The sequence below is a fragment of the Furipterus horrens genome, unplaced genomic scaffold (assembly GCF_987537825.1).
Source record: "Furipterus horrens unplaced genomic scaffold, mFurHor1.1.pri manual_scaffold_9, whole genome shotgun sequence".
NCBI lineage: Eukaryota > Metazoa > Chordata > Mammalia > Chiroptera > Furipteridae > Furipterus > Furipterus horrens.
This window is the reverse complement of record NW_028327179.1, coordinates 96828777-96853565: the sequence shown is the minus strand read 5'-3', so window position 1 is coordinate 96853565 and position 24789 is coordinate 96828777. Positions and strand designations below refer to the sequence as shown.

Here is a 24789-nt window from a genome sequence, read left to right as displayed (position 1 = left end):
GACTGGGAGAGAGAGGCCCCCTCCTTCCTGATGATCACACGCCAAAGGAATGCACACAGGTCCTTGACTGTCACCTTCTGACTCGTTAAGAGATACATATTCACCGTCTTGAGCCATTTGGGAGATCAGGGGCCTGCCATCAGGTGTTGACTAAAGAGTAATTTGTCCAGGCAGCCCCGAGCTTTCTCAGCCAGGCATGCTAATGGCCGTGCCCGTGTCGGGGGTCATCCTGGGGACACTTAATGCTACTGGAAGCCGCGCTCATCGGGTCTCTTAGGGCAGGGATTTGCATGCCTTGTCAGGCGCTGAGAGCCGTGCAGGTCCGACCAGTTCTGCGGAAAATGATTTGTAAGCAACATGACATACCCAGGATGGGAACCACGGTACTGGAGTCTGAAAAGGCCGTCGTATAAGAACCGTGTGCAAACTGCGTTCAGCCGAGGAAAGTTAAAGCCCGGGGGCACAACCGTGTTCAGATACATGTAAGATGGTTCTGAGGACCAGGGAATTCCGCCAACGGGGGCGCGGTGGGGGTCCTGAGGGCGGTGGGAGGGCCACGGCAGGTTCAAGGAGGGGGTTTTTGCCCAGAGAACTTCTGGCTTGCTCAGCCTTGTAAAATAAAGGTTGCCTGGCAACAGACCTGGCTCTTCACCTGGGGCGTGTTGCAGCTACTGGAGCTGCCAGTAGGTGGTTTCAAGTTTCTTCCAAATGAAAAACAAAACAAAACTATGACGGACACAGGGTTGCGCTGCAGAAAGTAGGCGAGGGGCCCCGGGGCGCAGACAGCGCTGGGCACGCGCGCCTTGAGCGGAGCGCGCGCCTCGCCAGCGCCGCACCCCCCCCACCCCACCCACGCCCCCGCCCCCACCCGGAAAGGGGCGGGGCCTCCTCGCGGGCTTGTCACTTAAGGCCCCGAGCTTGGAGCTGCGCGTCGCCCCAGGAGCCTCAGCCGATCGCCGAGTGGTCGCTGTGCTCGTTCCCGCCGACTGCGCTCCGCCGCTGGGGGCCCCACCCGCCATTGTGTAAGTGCGACAGCGGCTCCGCGCGCGGGCCGGAGTGGGGTGGCGAGCGCGGGGAGGGGGTGGTCGCCTCTCGCTGTCTAGTTCCCGGATGGTGAGGCTGGACGGGGCGGCCCCCGAGCGGCGCGCGCCGTGCCCGCGTGTTGTTCCCCAAGCGCCCTGGAGACCCACGTGGGGAGGGGGGGCGGGCGGCCCCCAGCGTCTCTGCTCCTCCTCCCCGTGCGTCGCCCCCAGCGGAGCCGGGCCAGGCCGACCGGAGCGCGCGATAAAGGGGCCAAATGTGCTGTTTAGATAGAATTCTAACGTGACACTTTGATGTTTTTCCTGCAGAGGCCCATAATCCGCTATGGAGCATGGCTTTACGCCGTTGGAGCCCCTGCTTCCCGCCGGTACCGTATGCTTTCCCACGTTTGCCCGTGCCACTGACGGGCTCCTGCCCAGAGTCCGGAAGAGTTAAAAAAAAAACCGGACTCTAGCTGGACCCCGCAGTCTCCAGGCCGCCTCTGCCTTCTCTCCTCTGCGCCCTGGGACGGACGGACGGCTCGACCTGTCGCGCCCCGGTCCCCTTGTCCTTGCCCCGCAGAGCTGTAGTGAGGACTGGACGACTTGCTACATTGTATGCATTCCACCTGCAGAGGAGTTACAGCTCCTCGTGGTGTTAGATGTGAGGCCTCTTAACCTCCGTGGACTAATCTCTAACACAGCAGAACCTTAGACCTCAAGGGTGTAAAGATCAGCCATTTACTGCCTGTCCCTGCTGCAGAGCGCCCGAGATTACCCGGTGAAAGGTTGCTAAGTGGATGTATAAACTTTTAAAGATAAAACACGCACTTAAGGGTTTTTGTTACTTGAGTTTCAAGTGGCCGTAATTCACGTGGAACTAGATGGAAGGAATGCGTAATGAAGCTAGTGATCAGTAGCTTTTATTCTCAGTGGAGTAATTGACTTGTGTGGTAATTTTGCAATACTGAATATTTATTTACCAGTTATTGTTTTTGTGCTGTATGGAGCTTCTCTAGTTTATCAGTTTAATTCATATGGAGTGTATCACTTTTTAATGTTTAAATTTGCATTCTGTAAATACATAAATTCATTTTTTTTAAGGCATTGATTTTCACCCTCTTTCATCTGATGGCACACATAAACTAATTGCTAAAATTCTGAGGCACACCAGAAAATGCAGTTTTGGCTGATCCAACCAAAATATATATATATATATATATATATATATATATATATATATATATATATATATAATTTCAATTCATTCACACCAGGCAGTGATTGTGTTGGCTGGCTTTTCTTTTTTTTTTTTTGACAATCTAAGGGAAAAGAGGTCAGTGCCCCTGACTAAATAGTCAGGTTTTGCATGTTTTAATAATTCTCATGACACACCACTTGAAAAATCACTGGTTTAAGGTTTTGAACTTGGTTTGACCTTGTTAGTTTTTCTACATCCCGGGAGAAATGGTAGTAAAACAATCAAAGGACAGTGGTAATAAAGTAGGGGACACTGACTCCCCAGTCTCCACTCATTCCCTATGCTCAGTGGTTACCTGTCCCTTTGTATCTTATTTACAGGTGACGGAAACAGCAGACTAGACTGAGCCTAGACAGGTTTCATGTGGTGAAGAGGTTGGGTTTTTATACATTAAACAGCTTTTCAAAAGCTACGCTTTGGCAAACATAAACATTTTGCAAATTTAGATTTCTTAGTTCTCAGTTATCCAGTGTGATGGCCAGGCCAACAGCATTTCCAAGAGGAAACATGGGACCCAGAGGCATTGCTGATGTGCAGATTTGTTACTCAGATCCAAGTGCTTTGCTGACTGAAGATTCCCGGTGTTTTCTAGGTTGAAAAAAGTGTACAAGAGAGGTGAGAGGTGGGTGCTCCATAGTAAAGCCGAGATGCAGGAGTCAGAGCCTCTGGGTTTCAGTCTTAGCTTTGCCACTTAATAGTTACCCGTGTTTGTGCAGTTGTCCCTCGTATCTGAGAGAGTGGTTCTAGAAACAGCCCCCACCCTGCAGGTACCGAAATCAAGTCCCCTGTATAAAATGGTGTCCTGTTTGCATATAACCTACGCACATCCTCCCCTATACCTTAAATCAGCTCTAGATCACTGATAATACTTAGTGCAATGTAAATAGTGATACTGTAATGTTTTAGGGAATAATGGCAAGGAACAAAAAAAGACGTCAGGGTCAGTTCTGATACAACAGTGTAACTTTTTTCCCGCTCAATTCTTCTGACCTGCAGTTGGTTGAATCCGTGGATGCAGATGCTGGCATCAACTGTACTTGAGTTTCTTCTTCCGTAAAATAGGGGTAGTTGGCAGGGTTACTGTGAGCACAGTGTTAATGAGCTGTAATACATGCAAATCAGCGCCAGTAGTGATGGGCTGTACCTGCCTCTGTAAGACGAAGGGGGCAGCAAGGCCGTTGGAGCTGGGTCGCTGCTGAGGATGGAGAAGGTTTGGAGCAACAGCCTGCAGGAAGGACAGGCAGGTGGGCTCCTTCTCTGCCCCTCAAAGGCTTGCTGGAGAAGGCCTTGACCCCTAAGTCAGAGGTTTGTAAGCTCCAGACTGGAGTGCGGCACATAGCGACCTGTACCAGCCATGCCATCCCGAGACCTACCAGCGCTCCCTCGAGTTGGGGGGGGTGGGGGTCTGGTTGACTCTAGATACTGAAGAGTTACTTACAAACAGAACAGTGTATTGTTAGGGCCTGGGCAGTGGTGGCCCTTTGTATTGCTGGTAAGTAATTCAGTAAATGTTTGCGATTAACTTTACACAAGGTGAATGCCCTTCATGAAACATACATTTACTACCTAGCAGAGGAGTAGTTTTTCTTATTTTCTAAACTTATTTTGTAGGTAAGATTCACCTGTAGTGTTTTCTCAGATTTAGTATCCTGGGTAATCCAACAATTAAAATTAAGCTTGTTCTCTTCTGATTAACAAATTGCTGGGTAGCCCAAAATGCTCTTTGGGATGATCGCTGACTCAGAGAGAGAGAGAAATTAAAATTGTTTTTACTTCTATAACTAAAGTAAATGCTTATTTTTTAAAAAGAAAGACAACTAACCTAGAATGTAAAAGTCGCCTGTAATTCCACTTGTAGAGATAACCATTATTAATATATTGGCCTATATTCTAATCACTTATTTTGATACGTATACCTCAGCATAGTATTACTCTCATTTTAAACAAAGTAGATTCACATTATGAATTGTTTTGTAATTGAAAATTTGGGGGAGGGGCAGTGGGTGAAAAAATTAAATATTTTTTACTACCAACATTGTGTTTGCTCTTTGTTAAATTTTTTTCAAACAGAATAGAAATGTTCCTGAATTTCAAAGTCTATCCCAGTTACCAGAGATTATCATTCTAAAACTTTTTGCTTTTCTAAATTGTGTGTACATATAAATAGACCAGGTGGGACCAGTTAGTTGTACGCCCTTTTCTCAGCTGCGTTCACTTGCTGCTTTGTTATGGTCCATATGGACAGGCTCCCCAGGTTTTGTTTTATACGCAGTACAGACTCTAACAAACTAGTCTTCCTTAATAGATATTTAGGTTATATCTAGTTTTCATTGTCCTAATCACCAGTGCATATCTCTGATCATAGTACTTCTGTGCATTTATGTGAGTACATGAGGATAGATTTCTAGAAGTGGAACTGTTGGATTAAAGGGTGTGTTTGCGTTTCTATTATAGAGAGAAAGCAACAGCTAGCTCGTGTGCGCCCTTTGATACTGGGTGCTGTGGGGTCTGCAAAAGTGAAAGATGTGATCGCTTTTAGCTGTTTTATCTAGAATTTTATAGTCTCGTTGGAGACTCAAGAACAAAGCAAGGTGATGTCTCGTTAGCTGTTGTATTCTGTGTTTTAGAACCCACGGAGGAGCCGTGGGGACTCGGGAAAGGAGGGGAGAACGGGCTGCAGGAGGCACAGAGATCACGGGACAGACAGACACCTACGGGGCCTCAGAACAGCACTGCATCTGAATTGTGCGCGGCCCAGGGGACACGCGGAGCGTGTCAGGTGACGGGCTGTCCCTGAGTGGAAGCTCAGTGCTGCATGGGACCTGGTGGGGAGTGAAGGCCAGGAAGGCCTGACTAGGCCGGAAGTGCAGCTGGAGATTTTGAAAGAATGCGGCTGAGCAATGAGGGTGAACCAGGTTGTGGAGAACAGAGGAATTTTTTGCAGAGTAGGAGAAGGAAAGTTTTTTAGTTTCTTTGTCGAATCCCCTCGGAACATTCATACAAAGCAGCCTTTTGTATACCCTGAAACTCAATTAAATGGTGTCATCCGTATCTTGGTTCTGCTTTGCTAATCATGTACTATAGGTTAAAGTCCTTATTTTGGCCTTCAAGGTCCTCCAGATCTGATTCCTAGGACTACTTTTCCAGAACACCTTTATCATCCACCTTTGCGCAGCCGGACTGAGCTACTCATACATGTTCAGGCGCCCCTGCTCTGGCCTCAGCTCATGCTAAGTTATCACCCGGAATATTTTTCTCTGACCCTTAGAATTGCTGTTTTTAAATTTTAGCCATTCTGGTGGGCATATAGAGCTATCTCTGTGATTTTGGTTTGCATTTCCCTTCATGAGAAATGCTGATGTTGCCCCGTGTTTATTGGCGTTTTAAATATATTTTGTGTATTGTTTATGTCTGCAATCATTTTCTACTGGGTTGTCTTTCCTTTTTTTAAAAAAATCAATTTGTAGGGGTCTTTTTAAAATTGAGATATAATTGACCTGTATTGTCTTAGTTTTAGGTGTACAACATTATGGTTTGATGTCTGTGTATATTAAAAGATGATTACCAACTAGGAGTTTCTTTATATATTCTGGATATAACTATTTAAATCTTGATTTCCTCATCAATAAAATGGGGAGAGTGACATGTTCCTGGGAGGCTGTCGAGAAGATTAAAGAGTGTGTAAAAGCACTGGACACTGATATACAGTAAGGGTGCAACCATTTGGGTTGTGTTTTAGTCATTGCTTTTTTACTTCAAGTTCTTTTTTTGTTTTTAATTAAGGAAGAATAATATGTAACTGGTAGGGGAATGGCTATTGCTGTTCTACACTCTGTAAATATAGGTGCCTTTTCAAAACATTCTTACAAATCCGGGCTTTGTTTTGCTTTGTTCTTCAGCGTACGATCATTTCAGTGTTTATCATACAGCTTTATGTTCAGAACTCCACGTGTTTGAAAGTAAAGCTGATTTATTTTACACACTTTATAGCTAAAATAAAAGCCAAGAGGCACACCATTCTCCGAATTACTATTTCACAGTCTTAAGACACGAAGCAAACAGTCGTGGAGGTTTTAATTTATTTCCGGTTTAATAAAAACACAGGTGTTATTTAAAATGTCTTATAATACAGACAGAGGGTGGGGCAGAGGGAGGTTCACAGTTGTTCGTGTGGAAAATAAAGCATCTAACACCATCCCTATTTAAACGCTTCCATTGTTTCAGAGTAACTTCTGCAGTGGCTTATTCCAAACTCCGACCGCCTGTGCACCCCACTGGGTCTTTTAAAATCTAGCACAGCCATCTCTCACATTTTAAATCCCCCTTCACATGGACTGTTGACGTTGTACATAAAGGTTTTATGTGGCTCTTCAATGGGTCTGAGAGGACAAAGGTCCGGCAATTAGATATGAAACAGCATTCGCTTGAACACATGTATTAATATAAACTGAGTCAAAAGTTCCGTTTTCTTTTCCCCACGTAATGTGGTCATTGTAAGTTTTATCCTAGGAAGCCTTTCATCTTATCACTCTGTAGTTCTTTGCCAAAAGATTATACATATTTTAATTTGAAAAAGATGCCTGTGACCGTAATGCTCTTGGGAGTTATTTCTTCTGAACTGAATTACTATTGTTGAGGATTAGTTTATTTTTTAGGTTTATTCTGAATCAAATTATCATTTAAAGTATCCCAGTTCATTAAGTCAGCGTAATTAAATTGCAGATACTTGTAGTAACTGTTGCATGACGCTGAGCTGGCCATAGTTCTGGTGTTTTCACAGGGCAAAGCTCTAGAAAAGCTTTGGAACTAGGAGACCCGGGTCTTTTTCATTAGTTATGTGGCCTTACATATGTCAATTCCTCAGTGCCTTTGTTTCTTTATGTAAAATAGCGTATCCAAACATGAAGTCCTTGGGCAAATTTAAGACACTCTAAACTATAAAGAGCAAGTTTAAGTGGAGCCCTATGCACATGTAAAATACTTTCCACTAGTGAACTTTATTATACTCATTATTAAATTCTGAAATCCTTCGGTTCATTTTTCTCATTTGTAAAGGAGGTAGCTACCTACTTACGTGTGTTCAGTCCACTTAGGTGAAAGAGTATTGAGACAAAGCTAGCTATTCTCGTTGTTTCCAGAATTCTGTATTTTTCTTCCATGCTTGCCGAACTTTTGATTTATAGATGCATGAAATTATTAATAGTGGACCCAGATTTTTGGTGCCTCATGGTTAACTGGTAATGACTATGGGAGATTCTGTTCAGTATATATTCATGCCATCTCTCATATTTCTGGAATTTAATTTCCATTGAAAATGCCTGATTAAGCTCATGAAAGGCTTGATAGAACCTGGACATGGGTGTTAGCATTCCTCAATTTACCAGTGGGTGATTTGGGAGGCCCTGGGTGATCTGTACCCAGAGTTCTAACTTCTCATAATGCTAAGTGTGTGCCGGCCACCAATGTAAGTACGTAGTCTGCATTTTGCATCAACAGAGAGACCTCTCAAGAATCCTGGGTGATGCCATTCACATGCACCAAACAGAGCCTTAAACTGTTAATTCCCTTCTTTAATCTCAGTAAATCACGGTAGGAGTGACTTGGGGTAGATTTGAGTCACTTACATAACTGCTTCAATATATACTAGTAATAAAGGGACATTTCTTGGTCACATCTCCTGACCCATTAAGCATTATTTAAAAAAAAAAAAGATTTTATTTACTTATTTTTGGAGAGAGAGGAAGGGAGTGAGAAAGAAGGAGAGAGAAACGCCAATCCGTTGCCTCTCCTAAGACCCCAACTGGGGACCTGGCCCGCAGCCCAGGCACGTGCGCTGACCAGGAATTGAACCAGAAACCTTTCGCTTTGCTCAACCCACTGAGCCCTGCCTGTCAAGGCCAATTACGCATCTTATTAGAAACTTCTGGTTTCGTGTTTACTCTAGAGCTGTGCGTGCAGCCACTAGCTACATATGGCTGTCGACCACTTGAAATATGGCTAGTGTGACTGAGGAAATGCATTTGTAATTAAGTGTAAAAACCAACACTCCACCGAATTACTGACAATTTTTAAGTGTTTGGAACAGTATATTAGTGTACGAGGATTGCCGCAACAAAGTACCGTAGGCTGCGTGGCTCAAATGATAGGAATTTACATTGTCACAGTTCTCAGGCTAGACGTCCACAGTCAAGGTGTTGGCAGTTCTGGTTTCTTCGGAGGCCCCTTTCCTGGGCTTGCATGTGACTGCCTTCTCACTGGGTCATCTGTTGCCCCTTAATGTGTGTTACCTGTCTTCTGATCTCCTAATTTTATAAGGACACCAGTCATACTGGATTAGGGCCATCCATATGACCTCATTTTACCATAATTATCCCTTTAATGGCTCTCTCTGCCAATATAGTCCACATTCTGGGGTTGGGACTTCAACATGAGGATTTTGGGAGGACGTACCCGATTCAGCCCACAACATATTATGTATGCTAGTTTACATTTCAGCTGTAATTTTTTACATTGACTTGATCCATATTTTTGAATTCTCATGATTACCAGCTAAGGGTGAGTTTAATGTCACTCCAATAGAATATAGCTGGTGTATGAATCAGAAAGTCAATTTCAGTCTTAACCTAGTTGTATGTTATACTATATACAAAATTGTCTCTGTTTATTTAACACTTTCTGAGTATCATCTGTTATGGGCCGCACCCCAGTAGAGGCTGTAGAAAAATAAAAAAGGACCAACAAATCTTACCATGAAGGAGTTCACTCCGCAGCGGGCTATCTGATACAATACCTTAGAAAGGTGATTTCATAGGCATTTAAAAATTTCCTGTTGCCTCGTTAAAAGGTAGAACAAGTGAACTTAATTTTAGTTATGGATTTTATTTAGCCTAATACCTAAAATGTTATTTCAACAACCAATCATGATGAATAATTATTACTGCAGTTGTTTACCTGCAGTTGACATTCGCTGCACATGAAATCTACTTGCTCTGTGTTTAGTGATATGTGTTGTGGTAATTTTATCAAAACTTCTGTTCGTAATTGTGGCATCAGTTTTGGAACAAACTTCAGTCATGGCGTAGCGTGTTCCTTTTCTAAGGAAGAGCCCTTTGACAGGCATCGGAGCTAGAACTGGGACTAAAACCTGCGTTTGCAGACTGTTGTTTTGCTAATACCAACGTGGCTGCTTTGTCCTGTTTTGTTTTCTGTTTGTCACTTACAAGCATTGTGGCTGCTTTGAGACTTGTAAAGCCAGCAGTGTTTTTAAAGAAACTTTTACCTCTGGATGACAGAGACCTCTGACCAAAGCTGCTGCATACAACTTGGGATATTTCTGTAATACAGAGCTAGCGAAGAGAGCCGAGAGACCACGTAGCGGGTTTTTGAGTTCCAAGCTTTAAATAACCCTCTTCCTTTCCTCTCCCACCGTTTTCTAAAGTGAGACTCTGTCCCGGGTTGTCCTCCCGTCTCCTGAGTGTTCATGGGACGTTTGCTGCCATCCTCGGCCTGTAACTCCTCCTGGCGGGAGTCCTCCCTCCTCATGCGTGTCTGTTCATGTCCAGCTCCTTATGACATGCTGCCGTCACTGCTCTGTGTGTGTTTGACGTGGTTTAGCTTCTCCCTGTGTTTTACCTGGTTTTCCTATTTGCCGTCATTTTTGTTGCCCTTTTAATTAGTTTCCTCATATTTGATGGCAGAAATGCTTGCTTTGTCCTCATTGTAAATGGCCAAATGATTTCTTTTGCCTTAAGGAATATCTCACTAACTTTATGAAGCCTCTGTAGCATCCCCTCATCTTTCCATTTTACCATTTTCATGGCTATATGCCTTTATAAACGAAAGCTTCTAGAGTTAGTTTTAAAATAATCTCAATTCCATAAAAGAATTTTGTAAATTGATACTTTGTAGCATTTTTGAAAATATTCCTTCAGATGAAACAATTGAAAATATCAGGGGAAGCTGTGGGGGCAGTTTCAATATTCACAGTGCTAAAATGTCACACCAGAAAAAAAAAATCTAATCTGTGGGTTTTTATACATTAACACCAGATGCCTTTTGAGATATTCTAGGAAAACAAGAGGCGTTTGTGCATTAACTTCCGAACATCAGATGAACTTGATCATCTTTTTTGGGTGGTTAAATGCATCAGAAAGAGTTATTCTTTGTAGGTGGCAGAAAACTGCTCAGACAAATGGATTTCACCCTGAGAGTGCTCCTGCATCTTTATCCCACTGTTGTCTTTGAAGGTTCCTGTTTATCGCTGTGGAACAGCTTCTTTTGTTTTTATGACTCCAGAGAATTTAAGCATTTGATTTACTCTAAGGTCATGCGTGAGGCCGTGGCTTCTGGCCCCGTTGCTGCTGTTTATGTGGAGGCAATTTTATTTTTCTTTTTTATAACGGGAAAACTGCGCTTGCAATGTCTTCCTAATCTGCGTACAATGGTGTAAGTAGTGATGCCTCTGTGTGGGGAGGGGACCTTGGAAACCCCTCGAGTTCAGGGCAACTGTGTCTTCTTAGTGGCCCTCTGAGATGGCTACCTAGCTTTTTGCTTGAACGTGTTCAGGTAGCTCTTTCCTTTTGAGAAAACATGTACTGTCGTTGGACAACTGATGGTTAGAAACGTGTATTTACAATAAGCTGAACTTGACCTTTAGTTCTTTGTTTTCTAACTAAAACAGTGCAGAATTTTACTTGTTTCCTACTGAATTGCCCTCAAATATTGAAAAACCTTAACCAGATTTTTCTTATTTCTTTTGTATTTTTTTCCCAGGCTAAATATTATAGTTATTTGTTCAACAATTACTTGATTGCTTGCCTGCCATGTACCAAGGACTGTTCTGAGCATTACAAGACATATCATCAATTTTCCTTACATTTCATACTTTTCAGATCCATTACCCCAGTATAGGCATCAGTAATTTACTTCTGAAAAATCAGATTTTCTTTTCAAGAATGCTTACTGGGAGCCTGTTTACCATTAAAAAAACAAAATGTTATTTTAAAGTAGTTTTAGGGTTACAAACAATTTGAAAGGAAGGCACACAGAATTCCCATGTACCCCTTAACCCCCTCTTCCCTAGCCTCTTTCACGACCAGCATGTGCCCCAGAGGGGGACACTTGTTCCCATCTCAGAGCCCGCATTGGTGCATCATCACCCAAAGTCCACAGTTGACATTAGGGTTCAGTCTTGATGGTATACATTCTATGGGTTGGGATAAATGTGTACAGTAATGACATGTATCCATCATGACAGTATCATGTAGAATATTTTCACTGCCCCAGACATCCTCTGCGCTCTGCTATTTGCACACTGTGCCCACACTGCATGTAGTTTTGCCTTTTTCCAGCATTGTAGAGTTGGAATCATACAGCATGTAGGTATGTAGATCGCTGTCTTTCACTTATTAGTAGGCACTTCAGCGTCCTCCATGTCTGCTCACGGCTTGATAGCTTATTTCCTTCTGGGTGTAGCAGTTGATCCGTTCACCTGCAGAAAGACATTTTGGTTGTTTCCAAAGTTTGGCGACTGTGAACAAAGCCGCTGTAAATATCTACGTGCAGGTTTGTGTGTAGTGATAAGTTTACAACTTCGGGTAAATACCAAGGAGCATGATTGCTGGACCGTATGCTAGGATATGTTTAGTTTTGTAAGAAACCACCAAACTGTCTTACAAAGTGACTGTACTATTGCAGTCCCACTGTCAACATGAGTGTTCCCGTTCTCCGCCTCCTCGCCAGCATTTGGTGTGGTCAGTGTTCCAGATTTGGGGCATTCTGATAGGTGTGTAGTAGTATCTGTGGGAGTGTTGTTTTAGTTTGCGTTTCCCTGAGGACATAGGGTGTGGAGCATCTTTTCATATACTTATTAGTTATCTGTATGTCTTTGGTGAGGTGTTTGGTAAGGTCTTTGGCTCATTTTATAATGGGGTTTTGTTTTTGTTAAGTTTTGTTATCAGTGTATTTTGAAACTCAGTTCTGTATCAGATGCACCTTTTGCGGATATTTAGTCTGAGTCTGTGTGGCTTGTCTTCTCATTCTCTTGGTGTGGTCTTTTGCAGAGAAGTTTTAAATTTCAATGAAGACCAGTTTATCAAGTATTTCTTAAATAGAGTGTGTCTTTGGTGTTGTATCTAACACTGTACCAAGGTCATCTAGGTCCATGCATATGTAATCTTCCAGGAATTTTGTAGTTTTCCATTCTACATTTGGGTCTGTGATTCATTTTAAGATCAGTTTTGTAAAGAGTTTAAGGTGTACAGAAGTCCCTCGCTATATCACGGTTCACTTATTGTGGCCTCACTGTATCGCAAGACTTTTAAAAATATTATGTTTAATTATTTATAGTGGATTTTTCACTATATCGCGGGATTTTGCGGTACTGTATATGTATGTTGTTAAAGTTACGTAGGTTTAAGAGTGTAGAATAAATGTAAGGTTCCTACTTCGCGGGGGGGTCTGGAACGTAATACCCCTGATAAGTGAGGAAATACCGTATATCTAAATTTTTTTGTTAGTACAAGGTCTGTCCAAAAAAGTTCAGCCAAGGTTAATATAACGAGAACAGTTTGTGCGACACCGATGTAACCTGGCAGCCAAGGAGAGTGGACTGGAATGCGCATACGTGAACAATGACGACTTCACTGTACTAGTCAGTGGGGGCAGTAGATGCTGTTGAGTTAGCCTGTGCACTGTGTGACCGTCACATTTAAAATGACTGAGTAGAACAACGAATCTGCATCAGATTTTGTGTTAAGCTTGAACATTGCTCTGCGGAAACTATTCGGATGGTTCAGAGGCCGCAGCTGTGGGCAGTTGGTGACTGGCAGCTTCATCACGACAACGCACCTGCTCACGCAGCACATCTCATGCAGAATTTTTTGGTGAAACATCAACTCACCCAGGCGACTCAGCCCCACTACAGCCCAGATTTGGCGCCCTGCGACTTCTGGCTTCTCCCCAAACTAAAATCACCTTTGAAAGGGAAGAGATTTCAGACTAGATGAGATGCAGGAAAATATGACAGGGCAGCTGATGGCGACCGGGAGAACCGTGTGAGGTCCCAAGCTGCCTACTTTGAAGGGGACCAACGCATCATTGCCCTGTGTGCAATGTTTCTTGTATCTTGGACCTTCTTAAGCAAATGTCTGTTTCTCATATTGCGTGGCTGGATTCTTTCTGGATAGACCTCCATAATATACGTCCAGTTGTTCCAGCACCATTTGTTGAAGAAATTATCTTTGCCCCTTTGTATTGCCTTTGCTCCTTGTCAGAGATAGTTATGAAGGTCTATTTCTGGGCTCTCTTTGATTTTCCATTGAAGTATTTGTCTAATATTTTGCCAGTATCACTCTGGGAAAGCTTTGAGTTTCTCACTATTAAGTAAGATGTTTTAGTTATTTTGTAGGTTGTCTCTATGTAGTTGAGAAATTTCCTCTGGATTCCTAGTCTACTGAGGATTTTTGTCATACATGGGTGTTGGATTTTTTTCCAGTGCTTTTCTGCATATAGTCATGTGATCGTTTTACTTTTTTCGTCTGTTGATGTCATGGGTTACATGAATTGATGTTCAGTTGTTGGGTCAGCCTTGCTTGCATAACTGAGAAAAATCCCACTTGGTCGTTTATAAATTTTTTTGTACATAAGATTCAATTTGCTAATATTTTTTGAGGGTTTTTACATCTATGTTCACAAGACATATTGGTCTGCAGTTTTCTTATAGTGTCTGTGTTTGGTTTTGGTATTAGGGCAATGCTGGCCTCATCGAATGAATCAGAAAGTATTCCCACTGCTTCTGTCCTCTGAAAGAGATTGTACAGAGTTGGTATCATTTCCTCCTTAAGTGTTTGGTAGAATTCACCAGTGAACCCATCTGGGTCTCATGCTTTCTGTGCTGGAAGGTTATTAATTATTGATTCAAGATCTTCAGTAGACGTAGGTCTGTTTGGATCATCTATTCTTCTATGAGTTTTGTCAGATTGTCTTTCTCTTACAAGGAATTGGTCCACTTCGTCTAGATTATTAAATTTGTGGATGTAGAGTTGCGCATAGTATTCCTTTAATATCGTTTTAATTTCCACGGCATCCATATTGATGACTCCTCTTTTATGTCTGGGTGTACCGTTATTTCAAATGGTAGCATCCACAGGATATTGAAAATCCTGATCAGGAAGGTGTTGATAAATCATCAGAGGAATAGTGCTTCAGGATTCCAAACCAAAAACAAAAACAAAACAGGAAAGTGGAGCCTTTCATACCATTCTTTAAATTTATAAATCCCCTTGTGTGATGCTGTAAGGCCTTGCTACTCAAGTTAAAGCGCCCAGATCAGCAGCATTGGTGTTACGGGGGAATGAAGTGTGTGTGAGGGCAAGTTTGCTTGTAAGGAATGCAGGTTCTCAGGCCCCGTTTTAAATACCTGACAGACTAAGAATCTGCATTTGAAGAAAAGTCCTCTGTGAGTCTTAGGCTCCTTAAAGTTTGAGGAGCACTGGCCTAAAAAACATCCGCTTCCTTTTTGAAACAGAAGTCTCTATCCCATCTAAAGCTAATATTTATCATTATTCAAAAGTTCCTTTGAGCTGGCCCCACACGTGGTTTTCTCTGAGCTTCCCTGTCATCTGTGGACATGCGTGGCATGATGGTGATGCAGGCAGGGTGCACATCCGGCGCAGGAGCGGCTCTCCCGCGTGGGAGCACCGATGCCCTTCTCTGCCCAGCGGTGCCTGGAAGTGCGTGTCCTCTCTGTCGGTCTGTGCGCCTTTCAAAATGTCAGCATGTGATTCCGATAGTCCAGCAATATAATTGGGGTGTAACGCGAGACTCTTCTCGTGCGTAATTTTGTTTTGATGTTGTTAGTACTTATCATTTTTTTATCTCTCTAGAGAAAACAAACTCATACCTATTTTTTCAGCTGCCTAATATCTTTGATTCATTGAACCAATATTTGAGTAATGCATGTGGCAGGTTGCTACATCCATGCAATTTAAACACATGGCCCAAGCCCTCCTGGAGGTTATGGGTTAACAGAGCAAATGGGTAGGTAAAGCGGAAGTCTGCAGTGTGATTAGAGGCGGCATGCGGAAATCCTGCAATTAGGTGGAGCTCTTAGAAGGCCTTGCGGACTTGGGGAAGGGTTCTGGGAAGAATAGTTAAGCTGGGAAATCTACTTAAGTTGTTTCATAACTTCTACACTTTGTAATTAACGCTGCCCGTGAGATAGATGTGCATCTTAGTCCACATCCGATTATATGTGGAATGAAAATTTAGGGGCGTGGCATTACAGAAGCAAAGATCTGAGCCTTGGTGGTTTCTAGTACATGTTACCAGATGGCTTTCCAGAAACTTGTACCAAGGCATGCTTCCCATTGCAGTGTTTTAGAATGTTGCTTTCAGTGCGCCCTTGCTGGCAAATCTTTTTTAAAAGGTTTTACTTATTTTTTAGCAGTGTTTCCTCTCACTCGCCCCCAGCTGGGGTCCCAGCCTGCAACCCCAGCAGGGGCCCTGACTGGGAATCAATCCAGCCCTGCCTTTCGGTTCGAAGGCTGGTGCTCAACCCACTGAGCAACCCAGCCAGGGCATGCTGTGCCAGTCTTTATGGAAGTAGGTCTTTGGCAGCTCTGGGGGGGGGGGGGGTTGAGGAGGGGTAGAAGTTGGCTGAGAGTCTTGAAAATGATTCTTACGTATAATAATCCAAACATTTTTTGAGATAGAGTTGATTTCTACTCTGAAGAGCTATCCAGATATTTTATTGCCCTCTAGTGGAGATTTCTAAACTCTTTCAATTTCTGGTGCTCGTAGCGTTGCAAGACTTTTCTCCAGGTGCCGTGAGGCCAAAAGAAATATCTAAGAGTTCCTTTTATTAAGGAACTTAGTGGTAGGTTGTACATTGTCCCTGTTAGTTCGCTGAGTCAGCCTGAGCACCGTGGGACTTATTTTGATAACCGTTCTTATAATACATTTAGTATTTTTGCATCTATTAGCAAATTCGTTCTAGTCATCCTGTTTGCCTAGATTCATATTTGTAATGATACCCTCATTCATTGAGTTGAATTCTGTCTTCAGCATCTTTTCATTTTATATGTGCCCGGAAGTCGCGTTTTAAAACTTTGTGAAAATTATGCTTTAGCGTCAGTTAAATTCTTATTTTGTTGTTAATTTAAAAGGCAAGTAGATAGTTACAAGTTTCTTTGAACTCAGTTTCCTTGTCTGGAAACAGTCTGTCACAGCTTGTGAGGATTCAAAGTGAAATGCATCAGGGAGAACAGCATAAATCCTTACCGGAGAAGGCGCTAGGCGGGGGGGACACGCTCCCCCACCTCATGCCACACGCCACACCGCACGCTCGGGGGAGACACAGGCAGAGGAGTAGCAGAGCCGTGTGGTGCCCAGCTCCCACCTGGCAGAGGGGGTGTGGGCTGGCACCCTGGGCCGCCCTCCTGTGCGTGGGGGAAGGGGCTCCAGGGTAGGAATCCCAGCCCATGCCTCTGTAACACGCCGACTGACTGGGTAGAGGTGGGAGCTTTTGCTCCTCACCAGCTCATCTGAGCCTGTTTTTCATTGTTCCCTCCTGATCTGCTGAGCTCCTCGGAAAGATTAAAACGTCTCATGTCGTCCTGGCTGGTGTGGCTCAGTGGACCGAGGGCTCGCCTGTGAATCAAAGGGTCGCCGGTTCAATTCCCGGTCAGGGCACAAGCCTGGGTTGTGGGCCAGGTCCCCAGTTGGGGGCACCCGAGGGGCGACCACTCGATGTTTCTCTCCTTTTCTTTCCCCCTTCCCCTCTTTCTAAAAATAAATTTAAAGAGTAAAATAAAATCTTTCAAAAAAAAGGATCTCATGTGAAGGGAACCGTGTGCACACCAGCTCATATAATGCCATTCTCAGAAACTAGCGATTTGGTCCAATGACTGTGATGTCACAGAACCGAAAGGATTACACAGACTGTAGTACCGAGTACTTGAAATTGGTCATAAACTCACCCTTTCTGTCACTGTTAGCAGATGAGTCACTGTTCCCACTTGCCGGGGAAGAAGGACCCTTGAGATGAAAGCTGACATTAGGCTTGCGCCCTTGAACTGCTTTTTGAAGTGCAAATGCTTATGTGTTCTCGGTCAGTTCTCTTGGCGTCTGAGAGCCGGAGCTGCTGGTGCACCTGCTAACAGGCGGGGAAGAAGTACCCCGTCGAGGCCAGAACACTGTCGAGACGGTTGAAGCCTCTGAGGCGTTTCCTGCTCACTTGACCGCACTCTGAGCCACGTGTGAGCTGCGCAGATGCACTCACTCACCCGTATCTGTTGTGTCTGCATGACAGCTGCTTGCGTCTGCACCGTCAGCACCGCTGCGATGCTTGTGGGTGTTTGCAGGGAGCGTGCTGTATGCGGGGGGCCGTACCGGCCTGCAGTTTTACGTGTGTCGTTCCCCTGTGTGTTCTCATGAACAGCAGTGTACCCTGGCTCCCGTTTTAGAAATGGGGACAGCAAGGTCCAGAGAGGCTGACCGTCTGGCCCAAGGTCACAGCTGGGAAGAGTGGCTGCAGAACCCGACACACAGGCGCGGTGCGGTGCGTGCGGTTTGGCCCACGTAGCTCCATCCCTCTGCGGTGAGGGCCTGCCAGCCTCTTGTCTTGTCTGGGGCGCTTTACCCGTGTCCGTGACAGCGCCGTGTCCTTCCCTGGGGACGGGCGTGTCCGTCACGAATGCGCTGCGGCGGAAGTAATAAAAACCCCATCTCATAGGAGGTTAAACAGGAGGGTTTTTCCTTCTTGGCTGGTAAGAGGGCTGTGGTGGGCAGCGCGGGGCTGGTGCGGCTGCTGAGTTCTGCTGACGGGGACACGGGCCTGTTCCTTGCGCCCTCCCAGCCGTGCTATGCTGGCCGTCGGCTTCATCTTGTCGCACCGAGGCCAGAGGGTTGTCGCGACGCTAGGCATCAAGAACGCACCTCAAGCAGAAAGAAGAGAACAGGAGGCAGGGGTTTGAAAAAGAGGCAGCCAGCCTATTTGTATTTTATGTTGGAAAAGAAAAGGCTTTTCCAGAAGATTCACGCAATGGACTTTTTTAAATGCCGTCTTGGCCCACACTAGGTCACACGGCCGTTCTCAGCGTCCCAGCCCCCCGGGGTCGTGTTGTCGTGACTGGGTCGGGCCAGCCGCAGGAGGACTTCCAGGAGCTCCTGCCTGGTGCTCAGGGTCTGGAACCACTGTCGTCTCGCCTGCAGCCAGGATCTGAGGCTCAGCCCTGGTGAGAATTGGCAGGATGTACTTACCGTCTCTCATCTCCCATGAAGCAGCTTGCTGCCCTGATGGCACGTTTCCTGAAGACCCTTGGACAACACTCCCAGGAGCCTTGTTGCTCTAGATCCAGGGTTTTACCTTGCTCCCAGCTTTCTTCCCGTTCTGAAGTATCTCAGATGTGAGAGTCCTTCTGAATCCCAGCCCAGCCATGAGGCCTGACTAGAGGCCGCCTTTCCCTGATGCTCCCTCTTGTCTCCAAGCATTACCTACCTCAAGGTTAAAAAAATTCTCCTGCCTGACCTGCCTGTCTTGTCAGACTAACTTGGGTTAATCTGTTTTGAACCTTCCTAAAGCAATAGTTCCATTCATTGTGTTCTTGATCATTGGGATAATTAGGGAGTCTGATTATGTGCGAAAGCATATAAAAATGACAGTAGCATCCCACCAGTGCTTTGCTGATAGCAGATCCATAGATAGTTGATCAGTGAAACTGAAACTGAGCACCGGGATAGAGAAATCCCCCTCCCACCTGCCCCAGAAGTAGAGACCCTATATTATCAATGATTGACCCTATATTACCAATGATTACTATTACCAAAGTAAGCAAATATTATATGGGATGTCGTTATACTAAACATGATTTATTATCTGAAATGCAAGTTTACATTAAGAATTATTTCTCAGTGTTACAACATGTTGACTCAACAAGTGAGTGATACATGACATTCCCTAGAATGTTACCATAGTGGGTCAGAGCATCATTTTAGTTTTGATCTTTACACTCACAGTATTCTTTTTTCTATTTCTGAGTTTGCTGTTTATGTCTAAGAGAAAGGATTGTCTGGTTCTGAAGTAGAGGAGTGTCAAGGGACTTCAGATCAAAGAAGCAGGTCAAGGATTGCAAGGTGATGCCACTTCTTGGATGGTGCCGTGACTGATCAGGACGCCTGCCGAGCCCTTGGGGGGCAGTGGCAGGTCTTCTTCCTCCTCTCTGTATCTCCTGTGCTCATTGCCCTGCGGCGTGCGTTACGTCTCCGTCACCTTTCCAGCCTCTCACAGCCTGCGCGTGTCTGAAGGATAACGGTCAGTTATTTTCCAGACTATCTACCCCTCAATTTGCATTTTCCCACAGTTAGGTTGGGGTGATGCATTTTTTGCAGCTGTGCGCTGGAAGAGGTGTGTGTCCTTCTCAGAGCCTCGTCTCGGGCCCAGGAAGTCAATGTCTCGGTTACTGCTACTGGTGACCTTCTTCCCACTTGATTACAGCAGCTTCTCAGTCTTCTCTGCTACAAGGTTACTATTTTCCCCTTTACAGCTAATAAATACCTTCAGGTAGATATTTTGAAATTACCCAACTACCCTGTTTCCCTTTAAACTTTGGCTCACTGTTTTTGTGTCCGTCAGTGAGTTTTGTTTGCAAGAGTTATTAGTGTCGTGTTCTGAGGGTGATTTTCTCTTTCCCTCTTCCCGTTTCCATTTACTGATGAGGATTCTTTTGTCAGGAAGAGCTGCCCCTTCTCCAGTTACTTCCTTCTAGCAGCGTGAACCCATGGATATTTTCTTTTGTTGAGTTATAATTCAACACGATTATTTATTTTGTTGCCCAGATTGTTCTAGCTTTGACCATTGAGAGTTCAGATGGATTCGTGGACCCTTTTGCCGTATTCTCAAACTTTTTGAGCATTCTTAATTTCTGGCTCACCGGCTCCAGGCTCAGCTTGTGTTTTCCTGCCCCAGCCCCGGAGACAGCCCCTGCAGGGAGCCTCATCTCGTTTAATTGGAGAATGGTGTTTAGAAGCCAGGATCCCGGGGCGGCCTGTGCTCACTGCTGCTCTTGCGTCCATTGCTTTAAGGCCCTCGCAGCGGACGGAGCCAGCAGGGTGTGTGGACAGACTCCTGCACACGCTCAGAGTCGTACTTACATATTTCTGTGTGTATGGATCTGTGTGTTTCTTAAGACACCGTGAGTTCATACGGGTCTCTCAGATTACAAGCCAGTATCACAGGAGTCATTCTAGGCTTCCTGCTTTCCTTATTTGTTCTCATTTTCTGCAATATGTTTACTTACTGTCCAGCCTGGCTACGTGAAAGCGCTTTCAGAATCCCTCACCCAGCGGCCCGTGAGAAGCAAATTGACTCGAGGACAGAATTTGTATACAGTTCCTGTTGTCTCGATCCTTACAGTATCCAGTCAAAATGCTGTTTTCTTAAGTTACTTTCAATGTGCTATTATTTGACGAACCAAATAGTTGTTAGAATTGTGTCAAAAGCAGGAGTAAATGAAAAAAAATTTAAGGAAAAGTATGTAGTAAATGAAGGGATTAAGGCTAATTTTTGAGGAAATTGTGTACATGTTTAAGTATATTTCTTTTAATTCCTAGACTTTTGGTCTTCTGTGTTGGTTACTCAGAGGTGTTATAGATAATTTTGATTCACTTGTCAGATTGCCAGAGAAATGAATGTAGTAATGGTTTTTAAACTTTTTATTTGTGTATTTTAATTGATGTATTATTAAAACTGTTAAATATGCAAGGTCAATTATTTTTCCTTTTGATATGCATGTCAAAGGTTAGGTAATAGTATATATGAAAATGGCACATGACGCATTTTCAGCCTGATCCCTTTTGCCAATTATTTTTAAATAATTGGGTAACCTATTTTTTCTTACTTTAATAATAGCTTTACTGGTTTTGCTGGAATGTCCTAGTGTTCTTGCAGGAGGTCAGTGGCATGATGCATTAAATATCTCTTTACAGTGGCCAAACTATTGTTAAGGTTTCTAGAAGAGACTGGATTTGAGAAAGACTGGGAAAGCTCTTCTGCTGGTTATGTGTGGGTAGCCAAATTAAAAAAGGCAATGAAGGCTAGGAGAGGGAAAACCTTAAAGTCCAAAGATTTCTTATCTTTCGGAGCATCGAATTTGAGTAGTGCATGGTAGTGACTGAAACGCTGAATAAACTAAGATTACGATGGAATAAGGGGTCATTGGAAATGACTTAGGAAAGGTCAGACAAGGATAGGATTCTGGACTAAGTAGAAGCATATTTGAATTGGAAAGCCATTGTAAGATGAGAGAGTGACTGCATATTTAAAAGGGATTTAAAAACAGTAGCAGTTATATTTGCTCTGACTTGCATATTTCTTATGTGAGTCATAATTCATAGCAGAATGTTTATATGCACAGTATCAGTCTAGTCATCTGAAAAAATAACTCCATCAGATAGCATCTGGGTACCGTATTTTTCGCACTAGAAGACGCACCTGACCATAAGACACACCTAGGTTTAGAGGAGGAAAACAAGAAAAAAATATTCCGAACCAAATGGTGTACTAAAATATTTAATAAAATATAACAGAATACTATTTCAACCATGTAAAGTGAAGAGCAGTCAACAGCGGTATTAAGAACCATCATTACTGTCATTAACAAATGAGGAGACTTTAAGGTTCAAGCACTCTTCTAGTTTTCTGGGAACCCCAAGAACTCATCATCGCTAGTGTCAGAATTTATGAAGCTCAGTTGCTCACAATCACTGATATCACTTTCTTCTCTACCTTCATACTGACCAGACGCCCTGAGATTCAGCAGTAAAGTGGGACATTTAAGCGTCCCCAGGGGTTTCGCGTGGGCCCACCGCTTCCTCTTCTAACAGCTGTCGCCACAGCTGACAGGTCAGGTAACACACATCACAGTCTGTGATGCAGTATTTGCTCCATAAGACGCACAGACATTTCCTGCAACTTTGGAGGGGAAAAAGTGCGTCTTAATGAGCAGAAAATACGGTATATGCCATATAAATACCCAGCTTATTGAAAATAACTGTATATTAAGTTTATAGAAAATAAATAATGTCCAAGTAGTAACTTTAAATTTGTATGGGGAGCTGTACCCAAAATGTATTTTTTGTTTGTTAGTTTTAAACTCAGAATGTATTTTCTCATGGAAACAAAGTTGTGATGTTGGATAAGGTCTCGGGCTAGCCCATGAAAGCCCATTTAATGCACCATGTGGCAGAATGCTAATACCTGTAGCAACAGGTGTTCCCCAGCTTCTGGGATTCTGGCAGGGACTCCAGCAGTGGGCGTAGGGGACACTATGGCGCGGCTCTGATCCACATGGGCCTTAAATCCCCGCGAGGAGCCGGTAGATACTTCCTGTGCTGCGCGCCCCAACTCATTTTTCTTCTCTGGGCTTCAGTTTTGTATAAAAGCTGCACTTGCCCCATAGCTCATAAGCTGCATTATAATAACACTAAGATATTCCCCCTTCACATAGTCATTGTGTATGAGCAATTATAGCTTTCAATTGTGAAAGGTAATTATAACGCGAAACTGAAATCTGAGTGTTCTTGAAGAAGCGGGGAATATATTGACAGCTTTTTCTTTCAAAATTACTTTAATTTCTTTTATCTTTGTTCAGTATCTTAACTTAAGCTCTTAAAATAAGAACTAATTTTCAGAAGAGCTATTCTTTTTCCCCGGAATGTCAGAATTTCACAAAGTGAGAGCAGGCTGAATTTTCACAGAAGCTTGAAAAGTAATTCTCCTTTTTTAGTGGCAACACTGTCAAACCAGCGGCAGGATGATACAAATAATTCTTGTGGGCTGTAACTGTTACTCCCTTGCGCATGTAATTTCAGGCATATTCAGTCCTTACGCAAGCATGCAGTGTAGGCAGCTGATCTGACAGTTTGCACGTGCCAAACTTTTAAAGTTCATTACATTTTTATTGAAAGTTCCCATGTAAAGTTTCTAAGGGATGACAGAAGAAGCTGAGTTACTCCAAAATGAAAGGTTTCACGGTTCTGTCTCTAGTGGGTTTCTGTCCTCCAAAAGAATGGCTGAGTCGGGTTTCTTCCAAAGCTATAACCTTCTCATTCCTGTTGCCTTCTTTCCCTAAACTTTTGTTTTTTTAGGCTATTTTGATAACGCTGTGGTTAGCCCTGAGAGGACCAGCTTTCTTGGCCATGGAGAGAAACGCAGTGTTGGGATGTGAACGCTACGAAGGAAACCTGGGCTCGGTTTAACAGTGCTCAGACAGCTGCCTTCTCCTCTGGTTTATCCTGCTGTGCTTGTTGGCCAGACTGGATGTTCGACCATTAGTTTTAGATTGAAATAGTCATTAAATTCAGATTTGGCCTCTCTGTTCACTAGGTTTTTCCCTGCACATCTTTATCCTTGTAAGACGGATACTTTTCTGTTCTAATTCTCTCTCTCTCTCTTTTTTTTTTAAGATTCTCTTGACTATTCTTGAGGTGTTCAAGCAGAGTCTCATGGCCTCTCCTTGGGAGAGCTGTGGCGTCCCACAGGACGGGCGGCTGGGTTAGATCGTGTGCACGTCCCACCCAGGAGCCCGTGGCCCCGGGCTGCCCCTGCCCGCATGGTGTCTGTGGTCCCAGGAAGCTGGTAGGGATTCTGGAGAGCTTGGCTGGGGGTGATGGAGGAGTTGGAATTGTCTCCTGGGATAAAAGGGCTGGGAGAACGGGGACTCTTATCATACAGAATGGTTGTTAACTAAGGAATTCCGACTTGACGGCCTGAATTGCCCGCAGCTCACACACGGCTTCTGCTCTGACCAAAGAGGAAGAGGTAGCTAACATGTTGAACACGGTATTTTTAGTGAAAAAGTGATGGGTTTTGTATTTAATACAATTACAGGTATTGCAGACTATCCGTCGTGGCCTTTATCCCTGAGCCTTTGACTAAGCCTCCCAAAGAATAGTAGGAGAATGTGAATAGTGACATCTCTGAAATATAGTACTAAAAATGCCATCCCGGGCTCTGAAATTATATGCAGAGATCTATCATTAAAAAGAAAAGATTTATCAGAAGTTGCATGTAGAGCTGGAGTTTTTCAGAGACTTCATTCTTCAAAATAAAGGCTTTCTGATGTGAAACTTTATGATAATATACAGACAAAAAATTAAGTATATTTTCATTGCCACCGAAGAGTACATAGAGAGGAATGAGTATAACCTGCTATGAAAATATTTTTATTTGGACCTCCAGTGATATTTATATATACTTGTTAGAATCCATTTTAAATTTAGTTACACACTTAACTAAGAAACACAGATATGAAACTTAAATTGCAGCAGTGTGAATTATTTTAATAGAATGCCATAACCACAAGAGTACATACTAGCTTACCATTTTTTTTACAGTCAGACTTTTCATTACTCTAAAATTTCACTTCAAAAAGAAATTTGCATAAATTTAATTGGTTGTTTATTAACAACCAAATCCAGAAGCCTGAGCTTGCTCAACTTAAGGGTATAGAA

At 43.6% G+C, this 24789-nt stretch overlaps 1 protein-coding gene across 1 annotated transcript in view; it reads left to right on the top strand.

The window, feature by feature from the left end:
- The first annotated feature begins 945 nt into the window (after positions 1–945).
- The window catches only part of TPK1 (thiamin pyrophosphokinase 1), a 201320-nt gene continuing 177476 nt past the window's right edge, over positions 946–24789 (top strand). The window contains exons 1-2 of the mRNA XM_090286846.1: positions 946–1022; positions 1350–1408. Coding sequence (XP_090142972.1) covers positions 1366–1408 — 43 coding nt within the window. The 5' untranslated portion in view covers positions 946–1022; positions 1350–1365. The remainder of the gene's footprint in view (positions 1023–1349; positions 1409–24789) is intronic.